This window comes from Physeter macrocephalus, chromosome 6, assembly GCF_002837175.3.
Source record: "Physeter macrocephalus isolate SW-GA chromosome 6, ASM283717v5, whole genome shotgun sequence".
Classification (NCBI taxonomy): Eukaryota; Metazoa; Chordata; class Mammalia; order Artiodactyla; family Physeteridae; genus Physeter; species Physeter macrocephalus.
The window spans coordinates 80,569,242-80,596,596 of record NC_041219.1 but is presented as its reverse complement, the minus strand read 5'-3'; the positions used below and the strand labels follow the sequence as shown (position 1 = coordinate 80,596,596).

Below are 27,355 nucleotides of genomic sequence, written 5' to 3'. Positions count from 1 at the left end.
CAGAGCCTCTATGAAAGTACATTGTTTTTTCTTCATTAATCTGAAGACTTCAGGCAATTGGTTTCTCTTAGACACTTTTGACTCTTAATTTCCATTTGCATCAAATGCTGTTTACCTTAAAGAGCGGCAGCATAATCTTGTGGGAAGAATAGTGAACCAGGGATTAGAAGACATTTTCAGTTTCTGGTTTTATCACCTACTTATTGTGTTACTTGGTCCAGATCATACCCTATAAACTCTATATGAGTATTGTGATACTCAAATGAGAAACACATGTTAATGTAATAAAAATTATAAGTGCCACTTGTTAGTATTGAAAACTTACATTTGCCTGAACAAGATTTAATAATTTGGAATGTTCTGCAGAGTTAAGGTTGGCCTCATACTTCATTGATTCTGGCAGAATTGAATATAGCAGGATATTTACTGCTTCAGAATAGTATTTTTTGAGCTTTTTTGTCATCTTTTAATCACTCATGTAAATGTTTTGTGACATTGTTATGGAAATTTTATGTCTCTGGTTTTGATTCAAAATCTTTATGGACAAGAAAACAAGGAAATAAGGCAAGGGAGCTTTTTTGAAAACACTGTTCTTTGCCAGTCATATTTGCCTTCTCTTAGCTGTGCTAAATCAGTGATTCATACTGGCATACTGAGGGACTTTGCAGAGCATGCTGTAGTAAATAGTAGTCTTTATTTGCCATACCATAAAGGGGGCTTTGGGAGAAGAAAGAAGGGGATTTAAGTGATAAAATTAATGTTAACACTAGTTTTACACTTTTGAAGGTGATTCTGGATGACTTTCTCACAATTTCTTTTGAAAAACATGTTAAAACTCAGATTTCTGTGTCTTTATTACAATTCTTAACTTCAAAAAATAATTGTTGGATGTAGTACATTTCAAAACAAATACCAAACACATAAGTTTAAAGTTCTCTTGACTTGGAATTTTATGTTATTCAAATTCCCTGAGGGTGACAAACCTGTCTTGTTCATCTTTGTGTAGCCATTCAGTAAGTGTGTATTGATTTAATTTCATTTTGTAAATTTAATTATGTATAATTCAGTTTGTGCATTTTCTAATCTTTTACATTTTTGTTACCATTTTAAAACTTCTGAAAGTATTGGCTTGGTAGAAGGAGTTATTTTAAGATTTGGAATTACAGCATGTGCATCCAATTAGTTTAAAGCAATATTTCAGTAATAAGAAGAGTAATGTTATTATTTTTAATGAGTTTACTTCTTGAAGAAGAAATTAGAGCCAATGAATTCAAGGCATATAATAAAATTCTAGGGAGTTTCTGAATATTCAGAAATGTGGTGGGGTTGATGTATATACTATTTTTAATTACTTTTCTGCTCTAGAATATGAATTCTTATTCCTGTTTTCCCTTGTGCACTATTGAAGAAATAGAGTCTTTCTCTGACGCAGGATAGAACTTCTGAGAAATTGCCATTAAAGAGTTTATAGAAGAAGATGGAGGAGAACCAAAGGAGTGTCAGGAGAAAGGCATGGGAGAGCTGAACTTAAGGGGGAGTAGTTTAGATACAAAGTCTGTAGTATTTATGTGAAGTATTTTAACTCTTACTGCTTGATTTTTATTTTGGTATTTATTTTACATTAAGTGATTTTTTTATTAAGATTGTCATTACTGGTTGTAATTGTATAAAAATATTCTTATTTATGAATTATATTTAAAATTTTATTTTATATGTGTTCCAAATAAAGCATTGAAAGAGAACAGCTCAGAGGTTGTTCAGCCTTTTCTAATGGGTTGTGGAACCAAGGAACCGAAGATCACTCAGCTATGTTTAGCCGCCATTCAGAGGCTCATGTCCCATGAAGTTGTGTCTGAGGTAATGTGAAGATTTTATCTGAACTGTGCACTTACAAATCAAATCATGAGTTTTCATAAGGAGAGAATAAAACATACCTGATATTGTAATGTACAATAGTGCTTGAAGGACATTGGCTTAATTTTAAAAGGTTACCAAATTATCTCATTATTTAATGCTCAGAATAAAGAACCAAGTACATTTTGTCAAGTCATTTGTAATCTAAGAATTCATCGTTCACTAATATAGGTGAAATCTTAAGAACCAAGCAAGTTTTCAATATCACTGACAGAGAATATTATTCATAAATTATTTTTTAAAAGGTAGGAGAGAAAATCATGACTTTGCTAGATTATCTGAAGTGATAATTTGTTGTTCGTTAACTTAAGTGTATTGTTTGTATCTGACCTTATGACGGTAAAATAAGGAAAAACATTTAATCACTATGAATCTGCATCACTTTTCTTATTTAGGGACCCAAGCACCTATATTTTATTTGTTGACGATAATTAAAATAATTGTTTTACAGACTGCAGCTGGAAATATAATTAACATGCTTTGGCAGCTAATGGAAAATAGTCTTGAAGAACTTAAGCTGCTTCAAACAGTTCTTGTTCTTTTAACAACCAATACAGTAGTTCATGACGAGGCACTCTCAAAGGTAGGAAGCCTGTTTGTCAAAGTTCCTAAGTGCTTTGAGACAGTATTTGTTTTGTTTTGTTTTTTTAACATCTTTATTGGAGTATAATTGCTTTACAATGGTGTGTTAGTTTCTGCTTTATAACAAAGTGAATCAGTTATACATATACATGTGTTCCCATTTCTCTTCCCTCCTGTGTCTCCCTCCCTCCCATCCTCCCTATCCCACCCCTCTAGGCAGTCACAAACCACCTAGCTGATCTCCCTGTGCTACACGCGGCTGCTTCCTACTAGCTATCCACCCTACGTCTGGTAGTGTATGTATGTCCATGCCACTCTCTCACCTCGTCACAGCCTCCCCCTCCCCCTCCCCATATCCTCAAGTCCATGCTCCAGTAGGTCTGTGTCTTTATTCCCGTCTTACCCCTAGGTTATATATATGTATGGAATCTAAGAAAAAGAAAAAAAGGTCATGACAGTATTTGAATAAACTGACTGAAAGAGAAAAGCCTGGTGCTGTTGGAACAGCACCTTTCCTGTAGCTATTGCGATAATGCACATTGCATGTTAAAAGCCATCGGTGCTTTATTTTTCACAGGTTAGAAGTGAAATCAGGTTAGGGTGATTAAGCAGAGCCCCTTGGATATAGCTGACAGGCTTAGTTTTGGATAGGATGTAGAAAAAGAAAAGTAGCAGAAGAAAAGGAATAGAGAAAGAGGAAAAGAAAAAAAATGTGTTTTGAGGTATCAGTGTTCTCCACAATTACCTTGGGTATTCCTGATAGCTCTCCCTTTCCCCCTTTTAAAAATAATTTCACATATATATGTTATGTAAGCCAGATAGTTTAAATCTGTCCCTTAAGTATCTGGAAGAATGTCCTTTTGGCATTGATACATTGATACTAGGTAAGGCTGCATGTATGATAGCTATTTCTCATTCCTTTCTTATTCCCACCCTCTTTAGGATGGGGTTCTATTATTTGTTTCACTCTTTAAAAAGTTTTTTAAAATTAAGAAATATTTCTAAAGAATAGAAAGTACAGTGAGTAATATAAAAAAGTCTTTACTTAATGGTTTACTATTTAGGGAAATTGTTGGAGTTTCAGTAATAGTTGTATTATAATTTGTATGCCTTTAAGAATGGTTGACTTGTAAAGTAGCAAAGTATACCATCACAGTATACTGTATAGAGACTATATCTCTTTTCTAGTTATTCATTTGATGTTCTTAGGATATAATGAGATTTTACTTAATTGCAAATAGCTTATTCTTTTACCCCATACCTGCTTTATAAAATATCTAATGTATTTATGTATATATGTTTGTTGTATGTAGTTCCTCTTGGTTTCTAGCTATCAAATTATTGTTCTGATACATATATTTAAAATTTTATAAAAGGTTATCATTTGACCTACCCAAGCAATAAGAACTGATTATAGTTTTATAAATAAATATAGGATTTATTTTGGTATTTTGGTTAATTTGGAAATGTAATATTTGGGGATGAAAAATGAAGTATAAAGAAATAATATAAAATTGGGTAATAGGAAAGCTTCTCTATAACATGTACTTTTTCCTTTATGTTGAAATTTTAAAAGTGTTAGTGGTATCAAAGGCTTGTTTTCTTTTAAATGTTTAATATAATTAATATGATAAGGCATAGCATTTAAATATACCATTATTATGTTTTCCTCCAAAAATGGCTTCTTTTAAAACTGTAAAACTTCTAGAAGAACACATAGGAGAAAATTTTTGTGACCTTGGGGTAGGTAGAGACTTCTTAGGTAGGGCACAAATCCATGAACCACAAAAGAAGCCACAGAATGGGGGGAAATATTCACAAATATCTGACAAAGGACTTTTATCTAGAATTTATTGAAAACACTTTACAACTCATTCATAAGACAACCCAATAAAAAATGGACAAATGATTTCAACAGACAGTTTACAAAATAATCTATTCAACTGACTAATGAATACATGGAAAGTGCCTCAGAATCGTTAGTTATCAGGGAAAAGCAAATTAAAACCACAAGGAGAAATTATTACACACCCATTAGAATAGATAATATTTTAAAAGACTGACCATATCAAGTGTTGTTGAGAATATGGAATAATTTTGAATTCACACATACTGCTGGCAGGAATATAAAATTGTAAAGCAACTTCGGAAAACTAACAGTTTCTTTAAAATTTTAACTTATACTTACTATGTGATCTGTCCATTTCACTCCTAGGTGTTTACTTACCCAGGTAAATGAAAATACATATCCTCATTGAGATTTGTATGTGAATGTTCACAGCAGCTTTATGTACAGTAGCCAAAAATTGAAACAACCCAAATGTCTATCAGGAGATGAATGGATAAGTAGAACGTGGTATACTCATACCATGGAATAAAAAAGTACAAATTACTGATACAAAGAAAAATGTGGATGAATTTCACAAATATTACAAGTGAAAGAAACCAGACAGAAAAGAGCACATACTGAATGATTCTATATGTATAGAAAATACCAGCTAATCTATAGTGATAAAAGCAGATTGGTGGTTACCTGGGGCCAAGGGTGGAGGAAAAAATGGACTACAAGAGCACAAGGAAACTTTTAGGATGGTGGAAATGTCTTATACTTGATTGTGGCAGTAGTTCCATAGGTGAATATAACTGTCAGAACTCATAAAATTATATACTTTAAAGGGATACAGTTTATTGTATATAAATGATACCTTAATAAAGTTGATTTTAAAAGAAAAAATGATTCCTTTTTTAAAAATTATTTTATTCATTTATATGCTTAGCAAGTTTATATAGTATTTCTCCAGGTGATTTAGTGATATGACAAAGTTTGAGTACTTGCTATTTGCAAAAAAAAAAGTCGTTCTGGGAAAATAAAAGCACAACACATTATTATATACATGTTAAAAGAACCAGATTGTGAAAGGAGTATTTCACATTACCTTGGTTAATCTTATGTGTCTGTGTATTTACTGAGAGTTTGAATTATTTCAAAATCCTGAGCTTTTTGTAGTTTTATTATATAAAAGAGTGAGACTTCTAGTGTAGGTGATTGAAGCCGTGAAACAAATGATTTAATTTTGGGTTACATCAGATAAAATAAAGATAATAACCATGTTCCTCAATCTTATTTCACACTAAATGGAAATTGTTTTTTTAGGCAATTGTTCTTTGTTTTCGACTACACTTCACAAAAGATAATATTACAAATAATACAGCTGCTGCTACAGTGCGACAAGTTGTTACTGTTGTTTTTGAGAGAATGGTTGCTGAAGATGAACGACACAGAGGTAAAGTGAAAAAAGTTGTTTCCTTTTGACAGTGGGTGGCTCTAACATCCATGCTTTTCTTTTTTATTGATTGTCAGCCATTCCCCTATGAACTTAGGCTACCTAAAAATTAGAATACTTTAAAAAGTATGTTTATTTTAACTTCATTATTATTGATAATGGCAATTCAAAAGATAAATCCCCCATAATTTTATCACCCTAAGAAGTGGACTCTATTTTTCATGTTTATTTCTAATATATTCATAATTTCATATTGAAGATGATAATTTCACATTTCACACCAGATGTTGCATTATAAGTATTTTTAGCCAAACATTACATTATATGAATTTTTCATGTTATTTTTTTATTTTTGTAATTGAAATTTTAATGGTTGCATTATATTTTGTGGCTATTCTATAATTTAATGAACTACTTGTGTTCAATAGTTTAGTATTGTTTTGAGTGTCTTCCTACATATATATTTCCATTTGAATTATTTCTTTAGGCTAAATTCCCAAGAGTGAGCTTCCTTCATGTGAATCTTTGTCTCTGCCTATTAACATGTGTTAATCAAGAATATTTATATAATGTAAAGTTTAATATTTTCATATTTTCATCAAATACTTGTTATTTTTTGCATCTTTTTCTTTGTGATTTACAGCATTTCCTAAAAACTTAGAAACATGTCCTGTCACAGAGCTTACAGATATTATGTTTCTGTTATAATTTTTATAATTTGATAACTTTGAACATTTTTTTCATTTGTTACCCTTATTGGATGAAAAGTAAATTTTTTTCCGTGATCAGTTGAAAAGATCATAAGGTGCTACCAAGAGCAACCTCTCTGTTTTATGGAGTCAAGAAACAAAAGATTAAACTTTTTTTTTCCCTTTAGATAGTTTTTTCTTTCCCCTTAAACTCTTGATATTAGCAATCTTTCATATCATTTGGTGTTTTTTTGCTGATACTGGTAAAAAACGGCAATAGTAAGTAATGATAATGCTGCCTACTCTAATAATTGCTTCACTTTTCCTGAAATTAACCATTGGTCAGATTTTTCACATTCAGTTTCAGACATTTAGTCTGTTGGTTTATTAGAATATTCCCACTGACTTTGGTCTCACTTTTCCTAGGGGAAATGCAGGTGGAATTCTGGCAGTTTGGAATATTAAGGAATTAAACTTAAGGGATAAAACAGGGCAGTTCTCCAGTTTGAATGTCTTATATATTCATAATCTCAGTATAAGTTCTGGATTGGTAGTTTTGGCTGTGTGTCTCTAAAGACTAACATCTCATTTAATACTTTCTAATAAGGTAGAAAATACTTAGAACCTCTTTCTTTTCAAGTAGTCATTGAGTCAACATTTATTCAAAACAGGCTGTCATGACTTACAGGGAATGATATCTTCTTAGTATTCAAAGAAATTGGGAAGCCCCATTCTAGTTGACTCTTAGCTAGTCAATACCTGTGACTGACATAGTACTTGTGGCAGATCAAGCAGTTAATTCTTTTGAAGATGGAGAGATGATAGAGAAATTAACCATGTGATAAATATTTATATGTTTCATATTTAATGGTACATTCAAAGATCATGTGAATTTTAAATCCATGAAATAAAGAGACCGGAGAGAGGGGTACTGAGAAAATCAAATGTATGTGTAAAGATACTAAGTTTATTAAAATGAATGTAAGATAGTGAGTGATTTTTATGGCATTTTGTATAAAAATGGGATTCCCAATTTTTCTTTCCATTTTGTAGGCATGGTTCTGAAGTTATTAAAGTTTATAATTCTATAAATAAGTATTTATTTTAAGCATACCTTTTAGACAGTATATATGATTTATTAAAGGTCATTATAAACTCCTAAAACCTCTCTAATTTTGATTGCAGATGTTGTAGAACAACCAGTACTAGTCCAAGGAAATAGTAACAGAAGATCTGTCAGTACCCTCAAACCTTGTGCTAAAGATGCGTATATGCTTTTCCAGGTATTTCAATTGATAAGAATAATTTTTATTATACAATATAGTTTTGTATGAATTTTTGATTTTGGAATTTTGTATCTGATTCAGTTTTTTAAGTGTCATTTTTTTTAATTGTCCAATTTTAAAGTGTCAAAAGAGGTACAGGTTTCCCCCATTATCTGACAGTAGCACATTTCTGTGAAACCTTTCATAAGCCAAAATGGCCTAAAGTGAAAAAGCAATTACCTTAGTATACAATTATGTAACGAATGCATAAAATAGATCGAGATAAAGCACAGATGCTCACAGACACAGTTCAAAGCTATGGCACCTTGATGCTGAGATGCTGAGTGTAGTTCCCGGGGAAAGAGCTTGGTGGTACCACTCTTGCTGCCTGTGGTGTGCGCTGCCTCTGCTATGGGCTCGCTGCAAAGCAAGTGCTGACACGATTTTCACTTTTGCCTTTTTTTTTTTTTTCGGTAAAAGTGAAAATCCTCTTCAGATTTCTTCTGGTTAGAGAAAACAGGTGCTAACATCGGTCTTCCGTAAAAGCTAAGTGGTAAAGCGAACTTTTGAAAAGCCCGTGATGCCTGTATTTTAAAAAAGTTCTAAAACATTAAAGAGCATCTATAGCTAATTTACATGATAAAATGTTATGTTTCACTTTAAGGAAATAAAATAAACCCTGAACTAGATATATTAGGGATGACTAGTCATATAAAATACTTCCCTTAATAGGAAAATGAAAGTACTAAACATCTGTTCTACCTAATGTAATTTGATATGCAAATACCTGAGTTTTACATTACTTGTCGTGAATAAAATAAGATTAACCTGCACTGAAAATTTTATTAATTTTGATTAAAGGGTTAAGTGGTTTTTCATTAAAACCATGTAAGAATAATCATTTATCTGTGCACTCTATTTATTTAGTTTACTTATATAATCAACTATACAATTAATCAAAATTTGAATTACCAGTACTTAGTTTCTAAGGAGTAAAACCTATTATTTAAGAAGAGATACTTTAAAAAAAATTTTATGAACTATAAAATGAAAGGACATTTCATTCCAGCATGTGAAATATTTTATTTATTTTTTCTTCATTGTTTGATTTATTTTCCCAGGACCTTTGTCAGTTGGTTAATGCTGATGCCCCTTACTGGCTAGTAGGCATGACAGAAATGACCCGAACATTTGGCCTCGAATTACTTGAGTCAGTCTTGAATGATTTTCCACAAGTCTTTTTACAAGTAAGCCATTTGTAGTATCTTGCAACAAAATTAATCTTTAATTTTTTCACAGATATTTTTCAAGAGAGTAACATGTATTTTTCCCCCACATTAAAAGATGAAAAATTTATAACCTCAGACTTTAGACATATAATAATTTGCACCTGATATCTTAATTTTTGTTGTGCCCAAGCAGTTTGAAATTTTAACATTAGAAGGAATTCCTAGAGTGTCTAGTCAAGCATTTCCCAATCTAATGGTGTAAAGAGGAGTGTGGTACGTGAGCTATTTTTGTAATATTTAAAAGCCTTAAAAAATTGTTACTAATTTTTTTACTTGTTTATGTGCAGCTTTGTGCTTTAACATAATTTAAATGGATAAAAGAAGTCATCAGTGCTTAATAAATTTAATGTGCTATACAGAATATTTCAAAACAGAAGGTTAATAGGGGAAAAAGAGAAAGAATTCAAACTTTTCATTTTACTTGTAAGAAGCTAAAGTCCAAAAGTGATTCAGTGATTTACATGGGGTTCTTTAGTTATTAGCAGATCTTGAACAAAAACTTAGAACTTTTAATACTACTCTAGCTCCTTTCCTACCATGCTGCCCCTCCCTAGGTCATCTATTTTATCCTTGCTCTTACCTACAAAATGTGTGAATCAAGTGCGAAAAAAGTAGAAGGTCCTTAAGCCCAAGAGTTGGGACTGAAACTTTTACTACATGGTTCCTAATTTTTGGTCCATGTTAGACAACTGTTCAGTGCTTTCAATGATAATGAACAATATTAACTGATGATTCCCTTTCCTGTATTAATATAGGATAAGTTTAGATACAACTAGACTAATCATCTTGTATAAACTGATAGTTGTAACAGCTACCACTTTGGACTGCCTACTCCATGTTGTGACTTTGCTAAATTCCTTATATATCATACTCTCTTTAAGCTGCACGAGTGCCTGAGAAGTACCAATTATTCCTACTTTACACAGGAGGAAGCTAAGACTTTAAGAGGGTTAAATAATTTGTCTAAGGTTTCATAGTTTGTAAGTGCCCTCACCCTTTAGCCACACTGTCATTCTTGTTCCTAAATGACCCAGGTGGACTCCTGCTCCTAGGCCTTTGTACTTCCTGCTTCCTGAACCTGGAATGCTTTTCTCCCATATGGCTTGTTCTCTTACTCTTTTGAGGTCTTTACTCAATGGTCAACCTACCAGATAAACCTTCCCCACCACTGTGTAAAATGGCAGCTTTTTTTCATGGCAGCACCCTTGTCTTTCTTACTACTTGTTATTTTTCTTTATATCACTTATTTCCTCCTGACATGTATTTGTACATTAGTTGATCTTCTCACTTCTCCTACAGGAAAGTAAGCTCTATGAGGCAGGGACTTAGTTCACTGTTGTATAGGTGCCTATAGTGGTGCCTGGCATATGACAGGTGTTCAGTAAATATTTAAATGAATGAGTGAATGAATTTGTAAATGAATTTGAATTTGATGAGATCGGGTGCGTTCAGGGTGGTTATGGCCATAGACAATGAATTTGAAATGTCTATAGTTTGGATTATGTTTTTTAATTTTGTAGGAAAAGATTTGAAAAAATGTTTCCAGTTTATTGTGTCCATAATAAATCTATTCTACTTTATTCTTCCTGCTATAATGCAGAGGAGAAAAAAGAATTATTCTGTGTAAGATCCTAAAATTTACACCTACAAAGTTTTCTTCAAGAGATAAATATTTGCTTTCATTCACTCATTATTCACTCATCCAATCAAAATTTACCAATCCCTTACAATATGCTAGTCCATGTGTTCAGTGCCAAGGATACAGAATTTAAATAAGACAGATAAAATTCCTCCCCTTACAGCACTTACCAATCTAATTGGAAGAAAAACATTAACTGAATAATAAGCCATGATGAGTGCTGTGAGGAAAAAGTATAAAAAGTGCTATGGAAATGAGTAACATAGGTACCAAACCTGGTGGAGAGTTGGTGATGAATGAAGGCTATGAAGCTTTCACCTGAAAGATAAAGAGTAGTTAGTTGGGGGAAATAGGTAGTATAGGAAAAGAATATTCCAGAGCAGTGGCTCTAAGAAAGGATCTGTCTTCTCTTTTAGCAAATAAGCTTTATAAGGGCAGGGACAAAATGGAACTTAACCTTGAATTCCTTTACCTAGCACAGTGCTTGGTACATATTAAACAGTCAGCAAGTAAATGCTGAATAAATCATTGAAATGTGAGGAAAAAAAGCAGTCTTTTACCTTCTTCAAAATAAAATCAGTGAGTTATAGGACTGATTATACTTTATTAATCAAAGATGACTTTTGGCTTTCTGGCTTGAGCAGTGTGTTGCTTGCTACTAAGGTGGAATACTCTATGGGCAGAACTTTTGCTAGAAAGGATAGTTTATTCAGTTTTGAACTTACTCATTTTGAGACACCTGAGTGTACACAAAATGGTAGTTTAATTTATGCATCTTGAGCTCAGAAGTAAGGTTTTGGGCTAAAGTTATAAATTTAAACTTCACTGGCATGTAGTTGCTAATTGAAGATATGGGAGTGAATGAGATCACCTATGGTGATAACATATGGAAGTGAGGACCTGATATTCTGGAGCTCTGAGGTACCTCATTGTTAAATAGTTGGGTATGAGAGGATGAGCATACAAAAGAGACTAAGAACATGGGGGCCAGAAATGTAGGAATGCATCTGAGAGACTGTGGCATAATAAAAGACAAAAGCAGAGAAAGCTTCAAGATGAACCAAGTAATCAGTTATGTCATGTGCTTCAAAGAAATTTGGTAAGACTGAAAGGGGAGTGTTTGCTTTGTCCACAGAGATCATAAGTACAATGAGAATAGTTTCAGTGGAGATGGAGTGGTTGATGGGGGCTGTGGAGGAAACCCAATTGCAGTTAGTTGAATAGTGAGGGGGAAAAGGGAATAGATAAAACTTTTCAGAGTTGTCTGTAATATTTATGAATTAACCAATACCTAAGGTTAATTAACAAAGTATGAAAAACGGACTTAACTATGCTTTTCATTTTGTCAGTGAAACTACTGTAGATTTGAGAGTAGAATTTCAAATCACTTAACTCTTAAGATCCCATTTTTTGGGGGGAAGAATTAAAAGTACATTAAAATGGATATAAAAGCAATTATACTCCAATAAAAATGTTTTAAAAAATGGCTATAAAAGACTAGAAGGATATATATTTGGAGTCAACAATGATGACTCACTAACTTATCTCTGGGAGGTGAGATGAAGCAAAGCTTTTATTTTTATCTTTTTACTTATCTGAGTTTTCTTTTTTTTTTTTCCTCTAGTGAAGCTGATTTTTTTCCTTGAATGAACCTGACTTTTTTAAAAAAAATACATTTTACAAATTTTGTGATTCTGAACAAATAAACTGCTCTATGCCTTATTTTTCCTTTTTTTGGTAAGATTAAAGGATTAGATTGGTAGATTTTTATTATTGTTTCTTTGTTTGCGCTTCAATGAAATTGAGATGCTTAAAACAACAGAATAATATATATTTGAGGTTAGACATTAAATGTAGACTGGACCTTGTATTGTCTGTATAATGGGACTACTTTTGGCTAATATAGTCAAGGCATTAATAGGTTAAGGGAGCTTTTCTGCATAATATGCCATAATTATAAGTAAAATTTAAGAATTCTTTGCAAGATTCCCAGACTTTAAAATAATTATGCTTGTTTGTCATTGTGTTTTTATCAGCTCATTGTGTTCTGTTCAAGCAATCTAAGTAGAACAAAATATTAACTTAATTAGTAAATCTTCTATGCATGAATAGAATTATCTTTGCAAAATAAAATCTGAATTATATGATTTATTATACTTCATTAATCAGATTTTTTGTCAGCTGCCTATTTAAATGCTTTATCTGTTTGAATTTGTGTAATCTATTTTCTTTCTTTTGTTCTTTATGTTTTTAATGGCTAGTGTCCTACTAAAATTAAAAGTCCTAGTAATAAACATCGTTTTAATTCCAAAATTATTAAATGTTCCCTTTTAACTTAGATTCTTTTTAAAACTTCTTGAAATATTGTTTGATCTTATATTCTCAAAGAACAATACTAATTTCAGAATTGTGTGTTAAACGGTAAAATAATAAACTGTATAAACTTATAATAAAGCTAAATTATTCATACTGATTATTAAAGATTATTATTAACTGTGAGACTGTTTTATAAGCATTAAGTACAAACTAAGTTAATTCTTCTTTTTTTTCTTTTTTTTTTAATCTTTGCAAATAGCATCAGGAATTTAGTTTCCTCCTCAAAGAAAGGGTATGTCCTCTTGTGATAAAGCTCTTTTCTCCAAATATAAAGTTCAGACAAGGTTCCAGCACTTCATCTTCTCCAGCACCAGTTGAAAAACCATATTTTCCTATCTGCATGCGTTTGCTGAGAGTAGTATCTGTTCTGATTAAGCAATTTTACAGTCTTTTGGTAAGTGCTAATTTTCATATGTGTTTGTGTGTGTAATCGCATGAAGTCTCTTCTGAGAAGATGATGAATTTAGCTTTTTCACTTCAGTTAAGCAAACTTTTTTGTTTTGAGTACCTATAGGTACTCTTTTAGGTACTCAAAAGTTCATTCGTCCCTTTCTTATGTTTATGTGGCATTTTTAATGTATGTAAAGAAGAGTCATGGCCTGTTATCAGATTTTGTGAAATCTAGCATTAGAAATCAATTTTTACTTTCAGTCTAATATTGTATCTATTTTGCATAAATTTTTGGATGCAGGATATGTTGTGATATTCCAGATCATAATTCTTTCAATGTAATGATTGACTCTTAAATATTTTTCAGAGAAAATGGTATATGATGGTATGTTTCTTTTTAATTTTATGTTAAGTCATATTCAGCATTTTACCTTAATTTTAATTAACAAAAGTAATTGGTTAGGGCTTCCCTGGTGGTGCAGTGGTTGAGAATCTGCCTGCCAGTGCCGGGGACACGGGTTCAAGCCCTGGTCTGGGAAGATCGCACATGCCGCGGAGCAGCTAGGCCCGTGAGCCACAACTACTGAGCCTGCGCGTCTGGAGCCTGTGCTCCGCAACAAGAGAGGCTGCAATAGTGAGAGGCCCGCGCTCCATGATGAAGACTGGCCCCCGCTTGCCACAACTAGAGAAAGCCCTTGCACAGAAATGAAGACCCAACACAGCCAAAAATAAATAAATAAATAAATAAATTAAAAACAAAAGTTCTCATCACAAGAAAAAAGAATTTAAAAAAAAGTTATTGGTTATAGATCATCTTTGAAAAGTCAGTATGCTACATGTTAGTGATAACCAACAACATAACAAACTATTAGACCATATAGGTAGTTTATACTAAATTCTGTGGAGACCATTTAAAAAAAAAGGTTTTTTCCATATTTATGTTATACTTGTCATAGATGTTCTTTTCATATTCCAAGTCCATTTATGTAAAATGCATTTAGAAATAGTCTTTATAAGCACTGTAGTTATAATTATTTCTGGCCACGTGAGGTATATCTATAATATATTTAATACATTGTTTGGCAATACTGTAGGAAATCAAGTCATTTCAGAATGTGTTGCTAAGAATGAAATTACAACACTCCTTAACACCATACACAAAAATAAACTCCAAATGGATTAAAGACCTAAATGTAAGAACGGACACTATAAAACTCTTAGAGGAAAACATAGGAAGAACACTCTTTGACGTAAATCACAGCAAGATCTTTTTTGACCTACCTCCTAGAGTAATGAAAATAAAAACAAAAAAAACAACCCAATCCAAAAATGGGCAGAAGACCTAAATAGACATTTCTCCAAAGAAGACATACAGATGGCCAAGAGGCACAGGAAGAGCTGCTCAACACCACTAATTATTAGAGAAATGCAAATCAAGACTACAATGAGGTATTACCTCACACCAGTTAAGAATGGGCATCATCAGAAAATCTACAAACAACAAATGCTGGAGAGGGTGTGGAGAAAAGGGAACCCTCTTGCACTGTTGGTGGGAATGTAAATTGATACAGCCACTACGAGAACAGTATGGAGGTTCCTTAAAAAAATCTAAAAATAGAATTACCATATGACCCAGCAATCCCACTACTGGGCGTATACCCAGAGAAAACCATAATTCAGAAAGACACATGTACCCCAGTGTTCATTGCATCACCATTTACAATAGTCAGGTGATGGAAGCAACCTAAATGCCCATCGACAGACAAATGGATAAAGAAGATGTGGTACATGTATACAATGGAATATTACTCAACCATAAAAAGGAACAAAATTGTGTCATTTGTAGAGGCGTGGATGGACCTAGAGATTGTCATACAGAGTGAAGTAAGTCAGAAAGAGGAAAACAGATATCATATATTAATGCACATATATGGAATCTAGAAAAATGGTACAGATGAACCAGTTTGCAAGGCAGAGATGGAGACACAAATGTAGAGAACAAACGTATGGAGAACAAGGGGGGAAAGTGGGGAGGGGGGTGATTGTGGTGGGATGAACTGGGAGATTGGGTTTGACGTATATACATTAATATGTATAAAATAGATAACTAATAAGAACCTGCTATATAAGAAAAATAAAGTTAAATTTTTTTTAAAAAGAATGTATTGCTATTTAGGGAACTGTAAACTATCAGGGCTTGGTGCCAAGGGTTTAAGAGTCTTAAAGTTCTTTTTTAAGAAAGGTAGATTAGTTCCTTTAAAGACGGACAGCTTTTACCTATCAGCTGTTATATTTTATGTATTGTGTTTATTTATAGTCTGTTTCTATCCACAAAGAAACTTTTTAAAAAATGTACAGCGGAGTGACAAGATGATAGAATAGGAAGCTCCAGGCACTCTACCCCTCATGGAGACACCAACTTAACAATATACAGAACAGATTGCCCTTGTAAGAACTTTAGAAACCAGCTTAGAAATTACAGCACCCCAGGCAAGTCCAAGGCCAAGAAAAGGTTCATTAGAGTGGGTAGGAAAACCCATTGCACTTACCCGCTGTACCTCATCCCACTCCTGGCACAGCACAGCATGGTATGATCAAGGGAAATTTCCAACTTATGGCTTCTCCTTCAGATGGAAAAAAAGGGTGAAATACGCAACCAATGTCCTGACTTTTGGGGGTACTGCCCAAGGGACTGATTTTTGTCTCACCTGACTCTTGGACACTTACAAGAAAGGCAGCAACATACTTGGATGCCTGGGGGCCTGCTGAGATCAAAGTCAAGCCCTGTGGCTTGCCACAGCACCAGGGAGATTATAGTAACACAGACAGACACCAGGGGAAGCACCAATACCTTGACTTGATACAGCACCACAGACTGCAGTACTACATACAGACACCAGGGGGAGCTCCTGAGTAGAAATCGGCAAACGTCTTTAGCTGGGAAATTACACACATAAGCCCAGAGAGGACACATTGACAGAAAAGGTTTGAGAGGACCCCAAAATCTCTAGCTGGGCTGGTTGGTAAAGATCTTTCTCTGTACAAAGCCAGTCCATAAAGACTAAAAGAATTAGCTGTTTTTTCAAATGCCCAAATTTCAACAGAAAATAAGAAGTCATACAAATAAACAGGAAAACATGGCCTAACCAAAGGAGCAAAATAAACCTCCAGAAACTGTCCCTAAAGAAATGGAGATAAGTGAGTTACCCAACAAAGAATTCAAAATAACTATCACAAAGATGCTCAGAGAGCTAAAAGAGAGCACAGGCAACTAGTCAGGAAAATGGTATATGAACAAAATGAGAATATCAACAAAGAGAAACTATAAAAAAGAACCAAACAAATTTTGAAGCTGAAGAATACAATAACTGAATTGAAAAAATTCACTAGAGGAAATAGCAGACTGGATCAAGTAGAAGGAAGAATCAGCAAAGTTGAAGACAGGTTATTTGAAATTATCAAGTCAGAGGAGCAAAAAGAAAAAAGAAAGAAGAGACCCTATGGGACACCTCAAGTAGACCAGTATATGCATGTCTAGGAAAAACGCACTGTGTTTTACTTTCACACTCACATACCTCTGTAACCAAACGTGGATATTTTTCCCCACACTGACCAGTTTTCTGACAGCCAGGTGTCTTACATTTTGATTAAATTCTGACATCTACCAGAGTTAGCACAGGCCCCATAGGTTAAGGGATCAGTCTGCGAGACTGTCCCCTGTTTTAGATGCCAGTCCCAAGTAGTGGATCCCCAGGTTACCAACAACTTCTGTCTAACCTGGCTACAAATTGGAGGTTCCCACGACCCCTTCTTGGGGTTCAATAACTTGATAAAGTGGCTCACAGAACCCAGGAAAACATTTTACTTACTTTTGCCAATTTATTAGCAAGGATATTTTAAAGGGTCCCAATGAACAGGCAGATAAAGAGATACATAGGGTGAGTTCTGGAAGGATCCCGAGAGCAGGAGCTTCTGTCCCTGTGAAGCTGGGGTATGCCACCCTTTTGTCATGTAAATGTGTTCACTAACCTGGATGTTCCCCAAACTCCATATTTTGGCGATTTTTAGGGAGGTTTCATCATGTAGGCATGATTGATTATTAACTCAATTTCCACCCCTCTTCCCACTCCAGAGAATGGAGGGTGGGGCTGAAAGTACCAAGCTTCTAATCATGGTTTGCTCTTTCTGGTAACTAACCCCTATCCCAGAGTCCATTGAGAGTTGCTTCATTAGAACAAAAGATACTCCTGTTACCAAGGAAGTTCCAAGGGATTTAGGAGCTCTGTGTTAGATGCTCCTATCATTCAGGAAATTACAAGGGTTTTAGGAGATGTGTGTCAGGAACCGGGGTCAGAAGTCAATTCTTAGAACAAAGGATGCTCCTAGCCACCCCTATTTACAAGCGTTTAGGAGCTCTCCTAAAATCAGGGGTGGAGACCAACATACATATTTCTTATTATTTCACAATGCATTATGGGAGTCTTAGATGAGGAGGGAAAGGGGCAGAGAGCCTATTTGAAGAAGTAATGGCTGAAACTCCCCAAATTTGAAGAAGGAAATGGACATACAAATTCATGAAGCTCAAATAATTCCAACTGTGATTAAATCAAGAGACCTACACCAAGACACATTATAATCAAGCTGTCAAAAGTCACAGGCAGGGCTTACCTGGTGGCGCAGTGGTTGAGAGTCCGTCTGCCGATGCAGGGGACACGGGTTCGTGCCCCGGTCTGGGAGGATCCCATATGCCGCGGAGTGGCTGGGCCCGGGAGCCATGGTCACTGAGCCTGCACGTCCGGAGCCTGTGCTCCGCAATGGGAGAGGCCACAGCAGTGAGAGGCCCACGTACTGCAAAAAAAAAAAAAAAAAAAAAGTCACAGACAAAATATCTTTAAAGCAGAAAAAGAAAAGTGACTCTTCATGTGCAAGGGAGCGTTCATAAGATTTTCAGCAGACTTCTCAGCAGAAACCTTGCCAGCCAGAAGGGAATGGGGTGATATAGTCAAAGTACTGAAAGAAAAACCTGTCAATCAAGAATACTAATCAAAACTTTCCTTCAAAATGAAGGAGAAATGAAGTCTTTCCCAAATGAACAAAAACTGAGAGAGTTTATTACCTGTGACTAGGCCAAATATATATTACTTCACTATTTATTCCCTAGGTATTATCATAGTTGTCTTTGGAGGGCTTCTCTCTCTTCCCTCTCTAAAATACATGTTTAACTAGTTCAATTAACATAAGGCTGTAGAAAGAGAAGACATTTCTCCTTTTCCTTTTCATATCCACTAATCAGAAATGGAGAACCCAGTCTTTTTTCTGTTCTCCACAATAATGCAGCATGCTTACATCTTCACCACGACAAATGCAGGATTCACATTTTGTTTCTGTTCCCAAATCAAGAATTACCAACTTAATTATCTTTTATTTTTATAAAACTTGGTGCTGAATTGTATCCCTTCAAAATTTATATGTTGAAGCCCTAACCCCCCACTGTGACAGTATTTGGAGATGAGATCTTTGGGAGATAATTAGGTTAGACGAGGTCATGAAGGTAGGGCCCCCATGATAGAATTAGTGACTTTATACAAAGAGATACTGGAGAGCGTGCTCTCTCTCTCTCTGTCTGCCATGTGAGGACACAGTAGTAAGGCAGCCGCCTGCAAGCCAGAAAAAGAGCCCTCACCAGAACCCAACCATGCTGCCACCCTGATCTCACACTTCCAGCCTCTAGAACTGTGAGAAATAAATTTCTGTTTTCTAAGCCACCCAGTCTATGGTATTTTGTTATGGAAGCTCAAGCAGACTAAGGCATTTGGTTTCTGTTCACCACTTCTGTTGTCTAGTGGTTCATCCAGTGACTTTTTCAGAGCTACAGAAATCTTATTCTTTAGTAATTTCAGTTTTAGGTGAAATTGCTGTTATTGAGTGCATATATTATGGATACTAACAAGTACTTTACATTCATTCATTTAGACTTTACTACAACCCTATAAAGCAGGCCTTCATATTTCTATTTTAAAGCTGAAAAAATGAGGTTCAGGATATTTATATAGTTTGCCTGAGATCATACAGTTTATAAGCTGCAGAGCTGGGTTGTTAAATAATTCTTTTACACCCCCAAAACCCACTGCATTTTATTCTTCACTGTTTTCTTAGTTCTCATTTCTTCCTCTCTCCAAGGCTGCCAGTGCCAAGTTTCCTGTACTGCTCCTCTACCATTCTCTATATTTTGATCTTAGTCTCCTCAATTTGGGGGGACAGAATGGGGAGAGATAAAAGCACAACCAGCTACAGTAAAGATTGAATGTTGCTGTTTGAAGGAAGAGAAAAGCCTGCTTCTATTCTTCACTTATCAATTGGGCGTGATGACCAACTGGTAAAACTTCCCTTCATAACAAGGCAGCTCTAGGCTGTGCTGCAAAGATGAATTCTTCAGATATGACATTAATTTCTCAGTGTTATAATTTGTTACATGGAGACTTGACTCATTAGTATGGAACAGTTCAGACATTCTAGTTTCTTCAAGGGCAAAAGTTACAAGTGTGGTTGTTTTGGGGTGAGATACGTGATTGATGTGGAATGCATCTCTCTTGTTTCTCTTGTGTTTTCTTTATTTAAACCTGGAAATGATACATCCTAAAGGACATACTAGAGTAGTAATTCTTATACTTTTCGGTTGTAGGACCCCTTTATACTCTTTAAAAATATTGAGGAGCTTTCATTTATGTGGATTATTTCTAACATTATTTACTGTATTAAAAATTAAGTCTGAGATGATACTAAAACCCATTACATGTTAACAGAAAAATTTATTTTCATGAAAGATACCTATATTTTCCAAAGGAAAAAAACATTGTTTTATATTTTTTGCAAATTTCTTTAATGTCTGGCTTAATAGAAGATAGCTGGATTCTCATACCTTCTTCTATTTTCATTATTTTGTGATATGTTGTTTCGGTCAAAGCATACAAAGAAAATCTGTCCTCACAATGATATATAGTTGGAAAAGGCAGAATTATTTTAATGGCATTTTCAGGTAATAGTATATATTCTTCTTTGATCTTATACCAAACTGAACCAGTGACTTTCTTAAAGGTGTAGAATATGAAACCATGATAATGACATTTTTATACTCTGTCACGTTAAAATTCATTGATTCATCTGATGCTTCAATTATATCCTTTACCCATGCATCATTTATTATGGTTGAGCAAATGTTCCAAATGTTAATACTTTATACAGTACCCAAAATCACACGTGTTAATATCAGCAACCATTTATCAGAAAAGTCTTTTGTTTTTAAAACGCTGTCAAGGTCACAACAACAGATATGTTTTCCAAAATTCTAATTTTTGTTTGAAAGCTTGAATCTTATCATTGACAATAAATACTGTCCATTGTTTCCCCAAAAGTGACAGGCTTACTTGGTTAATTTTTGAGAAAATATCTGCTATATATACAAGTCTAAATAGTCATAGTTTGCCCTATACTCTTTTACTTAAAATGGTTCTCATAGGAGAAAAAAAGTGATTAGGTCAGTTCCCAGCTGTGCCTTTCCTTCAGACAACCATTGTACTTTGATACACAGCAAAAGTACTTCATGTGTACTTCCTGTTTTGTCACACAGAAAATTACAAAGACATGCACGTATGGGTCAGATTTAATAAAATCAATAGTTCTATTTTATTTGTTATTTGTTATTTTATTTTTGTTCATTGTGATTGTGGTCCTTAGGTGAAATAGACCCTTTTGCTTTTCTTAATTGTGTGTGATGGTGCAGAATACAATGACACTAGTACAGTTCGGTGCTACTGCCTTGATTCTTGCTAAAGCACCAGCTGTTTTACCCACCATTGTTTTGAATCATCAGTACAAATGTCAATACATTAAAAATGGCAAGTAATTATCTTAGTCTTATTACGAAAATAGTGTGATGTTACCGATGTACTGAAATGGTCTGAGGGACCACACTTTGGGAACCACTGCACTGGAGAATCAGTGTTCTTCCCCAGTATTCACCAGCTTATCTCTTATTCTATCAAGTAACTCAGGGCGGAGAAGATAACTAATCTTCTGTTAATATATAGAGAGTGATTAGAAGAAATTAGAATACTCCAGTCATTCAGGTACAGATATAATATAGGTAGTACACTATATTCTTTCCACGTTCTGTCGTCTGAGCTAGGTGCTCTTCTGCTCTCTGATACACTTAGGCTCCATGCCCAGATGTCTTTTTTAGGAACATATCTTTAAGGAGTTTACTAAACTTAGTTGTAAGTGGCTAGCATATCTCTCTTCTGCCTTTGACTTACTGCTTTTAAAAAGGAATGAATGGGCTAAATTGAGTTGTGCAACTTAATTTTCCACGTCTTTACATATATTTCTCTCACAAAGGATATTATCACTAACAAATCCACTAGCTATAAGGTTGTTAGCACTAAACAGCTCCTGAGAAATAAACTCCTGCATTTAAATATTCTACAAGACTTTCTTCATTGTCTCCTAAGCAAACAGTTATCTTATGTACATGATACCTTATCAGACATCTATGTGGTATTTCGATGAAAATTTCCACCAGGATGGCTTTGATTCATCTTAAACATCAGTTGTCTCTTGACTATTATTTGGTACCAAAGGACTATAGGAATTCAGAAACATTCATCACCCTTCATGCTAGTATAATGGTGTTCGCGGAGTACTTTTGTGCCACAAGAGTTGGACTTGGACCATAGATACCCGTTTCATATGAGTGCAGCCTCTTGGGGGAAAGGCTTAACTTAGATTCACAATAGGCACCTTCCATTGATAGATACCCTTGAGAACAATTCATTGTCCTCAGCCACTAGTTCTCTGATCAGAGTTTCACACTTGGCAAGGAGGGTAGAAGCAAAAGCAAAGCTCCAGACCTCAGGACAGAGGCTCTCTCTTTTACCCAAATCACAAGATTTTAGTGGCTGTAGTATAAAATTGAGTGATTGTTTGATTTGTACTGTAGTCATTTTTTCATAGGAGAGGAAGTGAAACTCTTCAAGGCAGGTTTTATAACATTAATAATTCCTTTGGCTGTGATGTACTTGATGTTTTTGAGAGCCTTTATTTTCTGGCTTGGAAACCTAACCAGTGAGCTTCAATTCTGTCACCATTTTAAATTCTACTTTTACTGTAAAGCACGTAGTACACATTTTGAAGGATCTACTCATGTTAAAACTCTTCAGTAGATAAAACTGTTGCCCAGTGAGTCACTAGCATGATTCTCTCCTTTTCAGTTCTTTACTAAAAGGGGTAATTTTATTTAGAAAAAATAGTAAGCACTGTGTATATGCATGTCACTTTGTCATGTTTAGGGGATTTTTTTACTCTTATATTTTTCTCATTTGAGTTCTCAGGAAGGTGCAGGTACTTTTATCCTTTATTTATAAGAAGATTACCTAGCTTGTTGTAATCTACAAAGTTGATGGATAAAGAAGATGAGCCATGTGATTTCTGATCTAGTGCTTTTCAACCATATCAAGTTTAGGACAGTGACAAAGCTCTGCCTTATGACTTACCCAGTCATAGCAGTCTAAGGATGAAATTGATTTTAGTTATCCCTCCTACTTTATCCTCATAATTATGTCCTATTTTTAAGCATCTACCTAAAAGGCATTAGAAAATACCAACTGCTGAGGCTTTGGGCTAAAATCCTGAGGGCTCCTCTATTCTCGCAATTCCTTGCCTCGCATTATGCTCACTCATTTTGGAGCACCCCCAGCTAAGACGTCCAATAACCTGCTGTCCTCGGTGTGGAAGTATGATTTAGTTTGGCCTAGCGATCACAATGTCAGGTTAATTCTTACCTCCCAGAGGTCCTGCTGTGTCCTCAACAAATATGTAACAGAAACAACCTTTGAATAAACTGGTTACTTTTCATTTGTTCATTTGTTCAGTTATCAGACATTTAATGAATAATGTCAAGAATATGCTGTAAATGTTATTTATTTATAAAGAGCTTGCAAAGGAGATGGTTTATATTAATACCAAAGGTAATAACTAATAGTTAATAATGCAAAACTATGTACCAAGCCTTGTTCTGAGTACTTTTATATCTTACACCTGTCAACTGCTACAGGTTCCTTCTTGTTTTCCTACTAGAGAATACATGCTAAACATTCTTTGGCTTATTGCCTCTTTGTTTCTTAAGGAGCATAAGAACATATGGAAAAAGTGTTGTGATATTAATGAAGGGTGCATGAGTGTACATGATACATGCTGCCTTCCAGAAATGAGGATGGCATGATGGTGCATAGTGCTTTCTAAAGAATAGGTATAAAAGATTAACCATGTTAGAAGATCATTAGGGTGAGTTTTCGATGATATATTTAGAGAGACACTGATTATTTTTACTGTTATCTTTTCCATATATAACTACTTTTCCCTTCTTTTTCTCCACTCCCCATTAAGGATCGTAATTTATTTACAATTAAAAGATTTTATTGGTTTGTCCATAGGAGTAAGAATAAGAATATAATTTATAATTCTTAGATTTAAAGAAATATTATTAAAAATGTTGTATTTTTTAGGTAACTGAATGTGAAATATTTCTGTCACTTCTGGTGAAATTTCTGGATGCAGATAAACCACAGTGGCTACGAGCTGTTGCAGTGGAATCAATACACAGACTCTGTGTGCAGCCTCAGCTATTGAGGTAAAACCTCAGCAATATTTTGTTAAATGGATAGGTTAATATTTATGCTAGCAGGAAAAGCTTAAATATTTATTTCAAATAATAATGGTTTCTAAACAAAGAAAACTGTGTATTGTATGTATATGGAGGGGGGTAGGTGTGGGCAAAAAGTGTGGTTAGGGATTGCCATCAATTGAATTTACTGAGTTAATATGGCCAAGATAATTTTTTTAGAACACTGACCTCATTGTGAACCTTTGTCCATAGTAAAATCACTCAGGTGTGATGAAGAAGTTTTAAGTATAGCATTGAGACTGATTTATCAACATTACTTGCTATTAAAAAAAGTTTAAAATTTTTAATCAAATATTTTCTCCAGAAACATTTAAAATTATTTTACAGGTCATTTTGTCAGTCCTATGATATGAAACAGCATTCTACCAAGGTTTTTCGTGATATTGTGAATGCACTGGGATCTTTTATCCAGTCCTTGTTTCTTGTCCCTCCTACTGGAAATCCTGCTACGACAAACCAAGCTGGTAAAGGCTTAGTCATATTTTGGTTTTTATGTTCTGCCATAATTTACAATATTCAGTATTCTGAGAGGATATTTACAGAAATCCTGTGAGTAGAGAAATTGAGGTTACCTAAATATATACATTTATTTTATAATTTATTATATTTCTTTATAATATTTTATGTTTTATATATAAATTTAAAGATTTACACTTAAAGAATAATTTGATCTCACTGAGGTAACTATGTTTATTTCTTTCCAGAATATATTTTCTTCTCTGATATACTTTCAGTTCCTCTCATCACATAAGATCAAAAGTTTAGATGCTAATTTTCATTTTAGAAGAATCTTCATTTGATGGCTCTCTTTAAAGAGTGTGGTTACTACTAAGGTAGTAACTAAGGAGGTCTGTTAGTCATTCTTTTAACAAAACAGGTGAACATGATTTAAGTTTGGAAATCAGTGTATAGCTTCTTGTTCCCTTTAACTTCTTTCTCTTCCATTTTTAATTTTCTGATTAGTGGTCTCTTTTGTCCTCTATTCCCACCTCTGATAAAAAGTGATTTAACAAAAGGTATGTTACATAGTTTGTCAGTATTTTTACTCATTAGTACCTTTTATGTAAAGAAGGAAATGGTGTTTTGGGGAAACAGGGAGACTCTCTAGCAGCCAAAATAAGATTGATAAATTTCATTTATTTGTGCAGTATCCATGTCTATAGCATAATTTTTAAAAATTGACCAAGTGTTTGAATATTATGGATTTGTAATTAAGTAGTAAATTGGTGTCTTTGCTTGCTTTCCCTATCTAACAGGAAACAGTAATTCAGGTGGCCCTGTCTCAGCACCAGCTAACTCAGGAATGTTGGGGATTGGTGGAGGTGTTACTTTGCTACCAGCATTTGAATATAGAGGAACTTGGATACCTATTCTGACTGTAACAGTACAAGGCAGTGCTAAAGCAACCTAGTAAGTAGTAGTAGCATTATTTTGTAAGGAATGTTATTGTTGCGGTTTATATTTTATACTAAAATGTTTCTCTCTGCATTATATTTAAAATTTTAGACCTACTATTTCTAACATATTTAAGAACTAATTTTCTTTTGTCATATTTTGAGAATTTTATCTAGGACTGGATTTTGTTTGTTTTCTTTTGTACTACTTGAGGACTATTAACAGCATTATAAAACAGAATGTGATTTCTTTACCTAAGGACCTATCCACTTGTTCTGTATGGCTTTTTGATTTAAGTATGTGGCTTGATTTCAGGCCTTGTGGACTTAGGTCTTCTGATACTGAGTTACCTTCAGCAAATTAGTTTACCTATTTAAAAATCTCAAAGTACTCAACTATAAAATGGGAGTAGTGATATATCTACCTTTCAGGATTCTGTATGTGAATAGTTAAGTGTTCAGCTGATCACACTTTTAGGGTTTAACACATGGAACTTTTAGTTTAATTAATTAAAGTGTTTAATGGATTCCACATGTGTTATTTAAAAATTTGTCATTAGACATTTCAATTTAACAACTACATATTCAGCAGTGTATTGTTGATTTTTCTTAAGTCTTAGTGAACTGTAGTGCTTACAGAGATAAAGCAACTAATACTACATGTGTTTAACATTGCCACAGTTGTGAGGCAGTTAATTAATACATTTTGAGTAATTGATATGCATAATTAAAACACTGTTCCAGTGACAGTAAATCAAGACTTAAACTGTGAAGCAGAATCTCTGACTAGTTTAAATCATGAATTTGTATGATATGTCAGCCTGCATTGTATCATCACAATGATATTTTACTGTGCAGCTTTTTATTTTGCCTAAAATTGTAAAAGTAAAGAGTCATGGAGGACTGAAATATTGTTATTCTTAGTCAATTAAAAGATTGAAGTTACTGTCTCATATAGGCTTTGCCTTGCTACAAAGGCTAATGATTGAGTATACTAGAGTATCAAGTTGTAAAAGAATCAGATTTCTAGCACTGAAGGAGACATTAATAATTATCGCATTCATTACCCCACCTCATTTTTTAAATTGAAATAATCCCAACACAGAACAAAATTGCTGCTCTTGTGGACCTTACATTTTAGTGAGTGAGATAGTCAATAAAGATGCAAATAAACATATAGTATCGCGTTGGGTAGTGGTTAACTGTTTGAAGAAAAAGCAAGTTATAAGGGTGTAGAGAGTGATCACAGTGAAGATAGGAACAGAAAGGATATATCTGAGGAAATAAGAGTAAGCAAAGACATAATTATTATTTTTTTTAACATCTTTATTGGTATATAATTGCTTTACAATGTTGTGTTAATTTCTGCTGTATAACAAGGTGAATCAGCTATATGTATATATATATATATCCCCATATCTTCTCCCTCTTGGGTCTCCCTCCTACCCTCCCTATCCCACCCCTCTAGATGGTCACAAAGCACCAAGTTGATCTCCCTGTGCTATGTGGCTGCTACCCACTAGCTATCTATTTTACATTTGGTAGTGTATATATGTCCATGCCACTCTTTCGCTTCGTCCCAGCTTACCCCTGCCCCTCCCCATGTCATCAAGTACTTTCTCTTCAGAACCATTTTTTTTTTTACATTCCATATATATGTGTTAGCATATGGTATTTGTTTTTCTCTTTCTGACTTACTTCCCTCTGTATGAAAGACTCTAGGTCCATCCACCTCACTACAAATAACTCAATTTCGTTTCTTTTTATGGCTGAATAATATTCCATTGTATATATG

General features: G+C 34.2%; 1 protein-coding gene across 6 annotated transcripts in view; it reads left to right on the top strand.

Annotated features, from left to right (window-relative positions):
• MON2 (MON2 homolog, regulator of endosome-to-Golgi trafficking) overlaps positions 1-27,355 on the top strand; it is a 125,521-nt gene that overhangs the window by 22,768 nt on the left and 75,398 nt on the right. For all 6 annotated transcript variants that reach the window (XR_003680303.2, XM_028491196.2, XM_028491195.2 and 3 more), the window contains 9 exons: positions 1,730-1,857; positions 2,366-2,497; positions 5,651-5,780; positions 7,655-7,752; positions 8,856-8,981; positions 13,238-13,432; positions 23,988-24,112; positions 24,494-24,630; positions 25,423-25,576. Coding sequence is in view for 5 of the 6 variants with exons in the window: in XM_028491196.2 (XP_028346997.1) it covers positions 1,730-1,857; positions 2,366-2,497; positions 5,651-5,780; positions 7,655-7,752; positions 8,856-8,981; positions 13,238-13,432; positions 23,988-24,112; positions 24,494-24,630; positions 25,423-25,576 (1,225 nt within the window). In the remaining variant the exon portion in view is untranslated. The remainder of the gene's footprint in view (positions 1-1,729; positions 1,858-2,365; positions 2,498-5,650; positions 5,781-7,654; positions 7,753-8,855; positions 8,982-13,237; positions 13,433-23,987; positions 24,113-24,493; positions 24,631-25,422; positions 25,577-27,355) is intronic.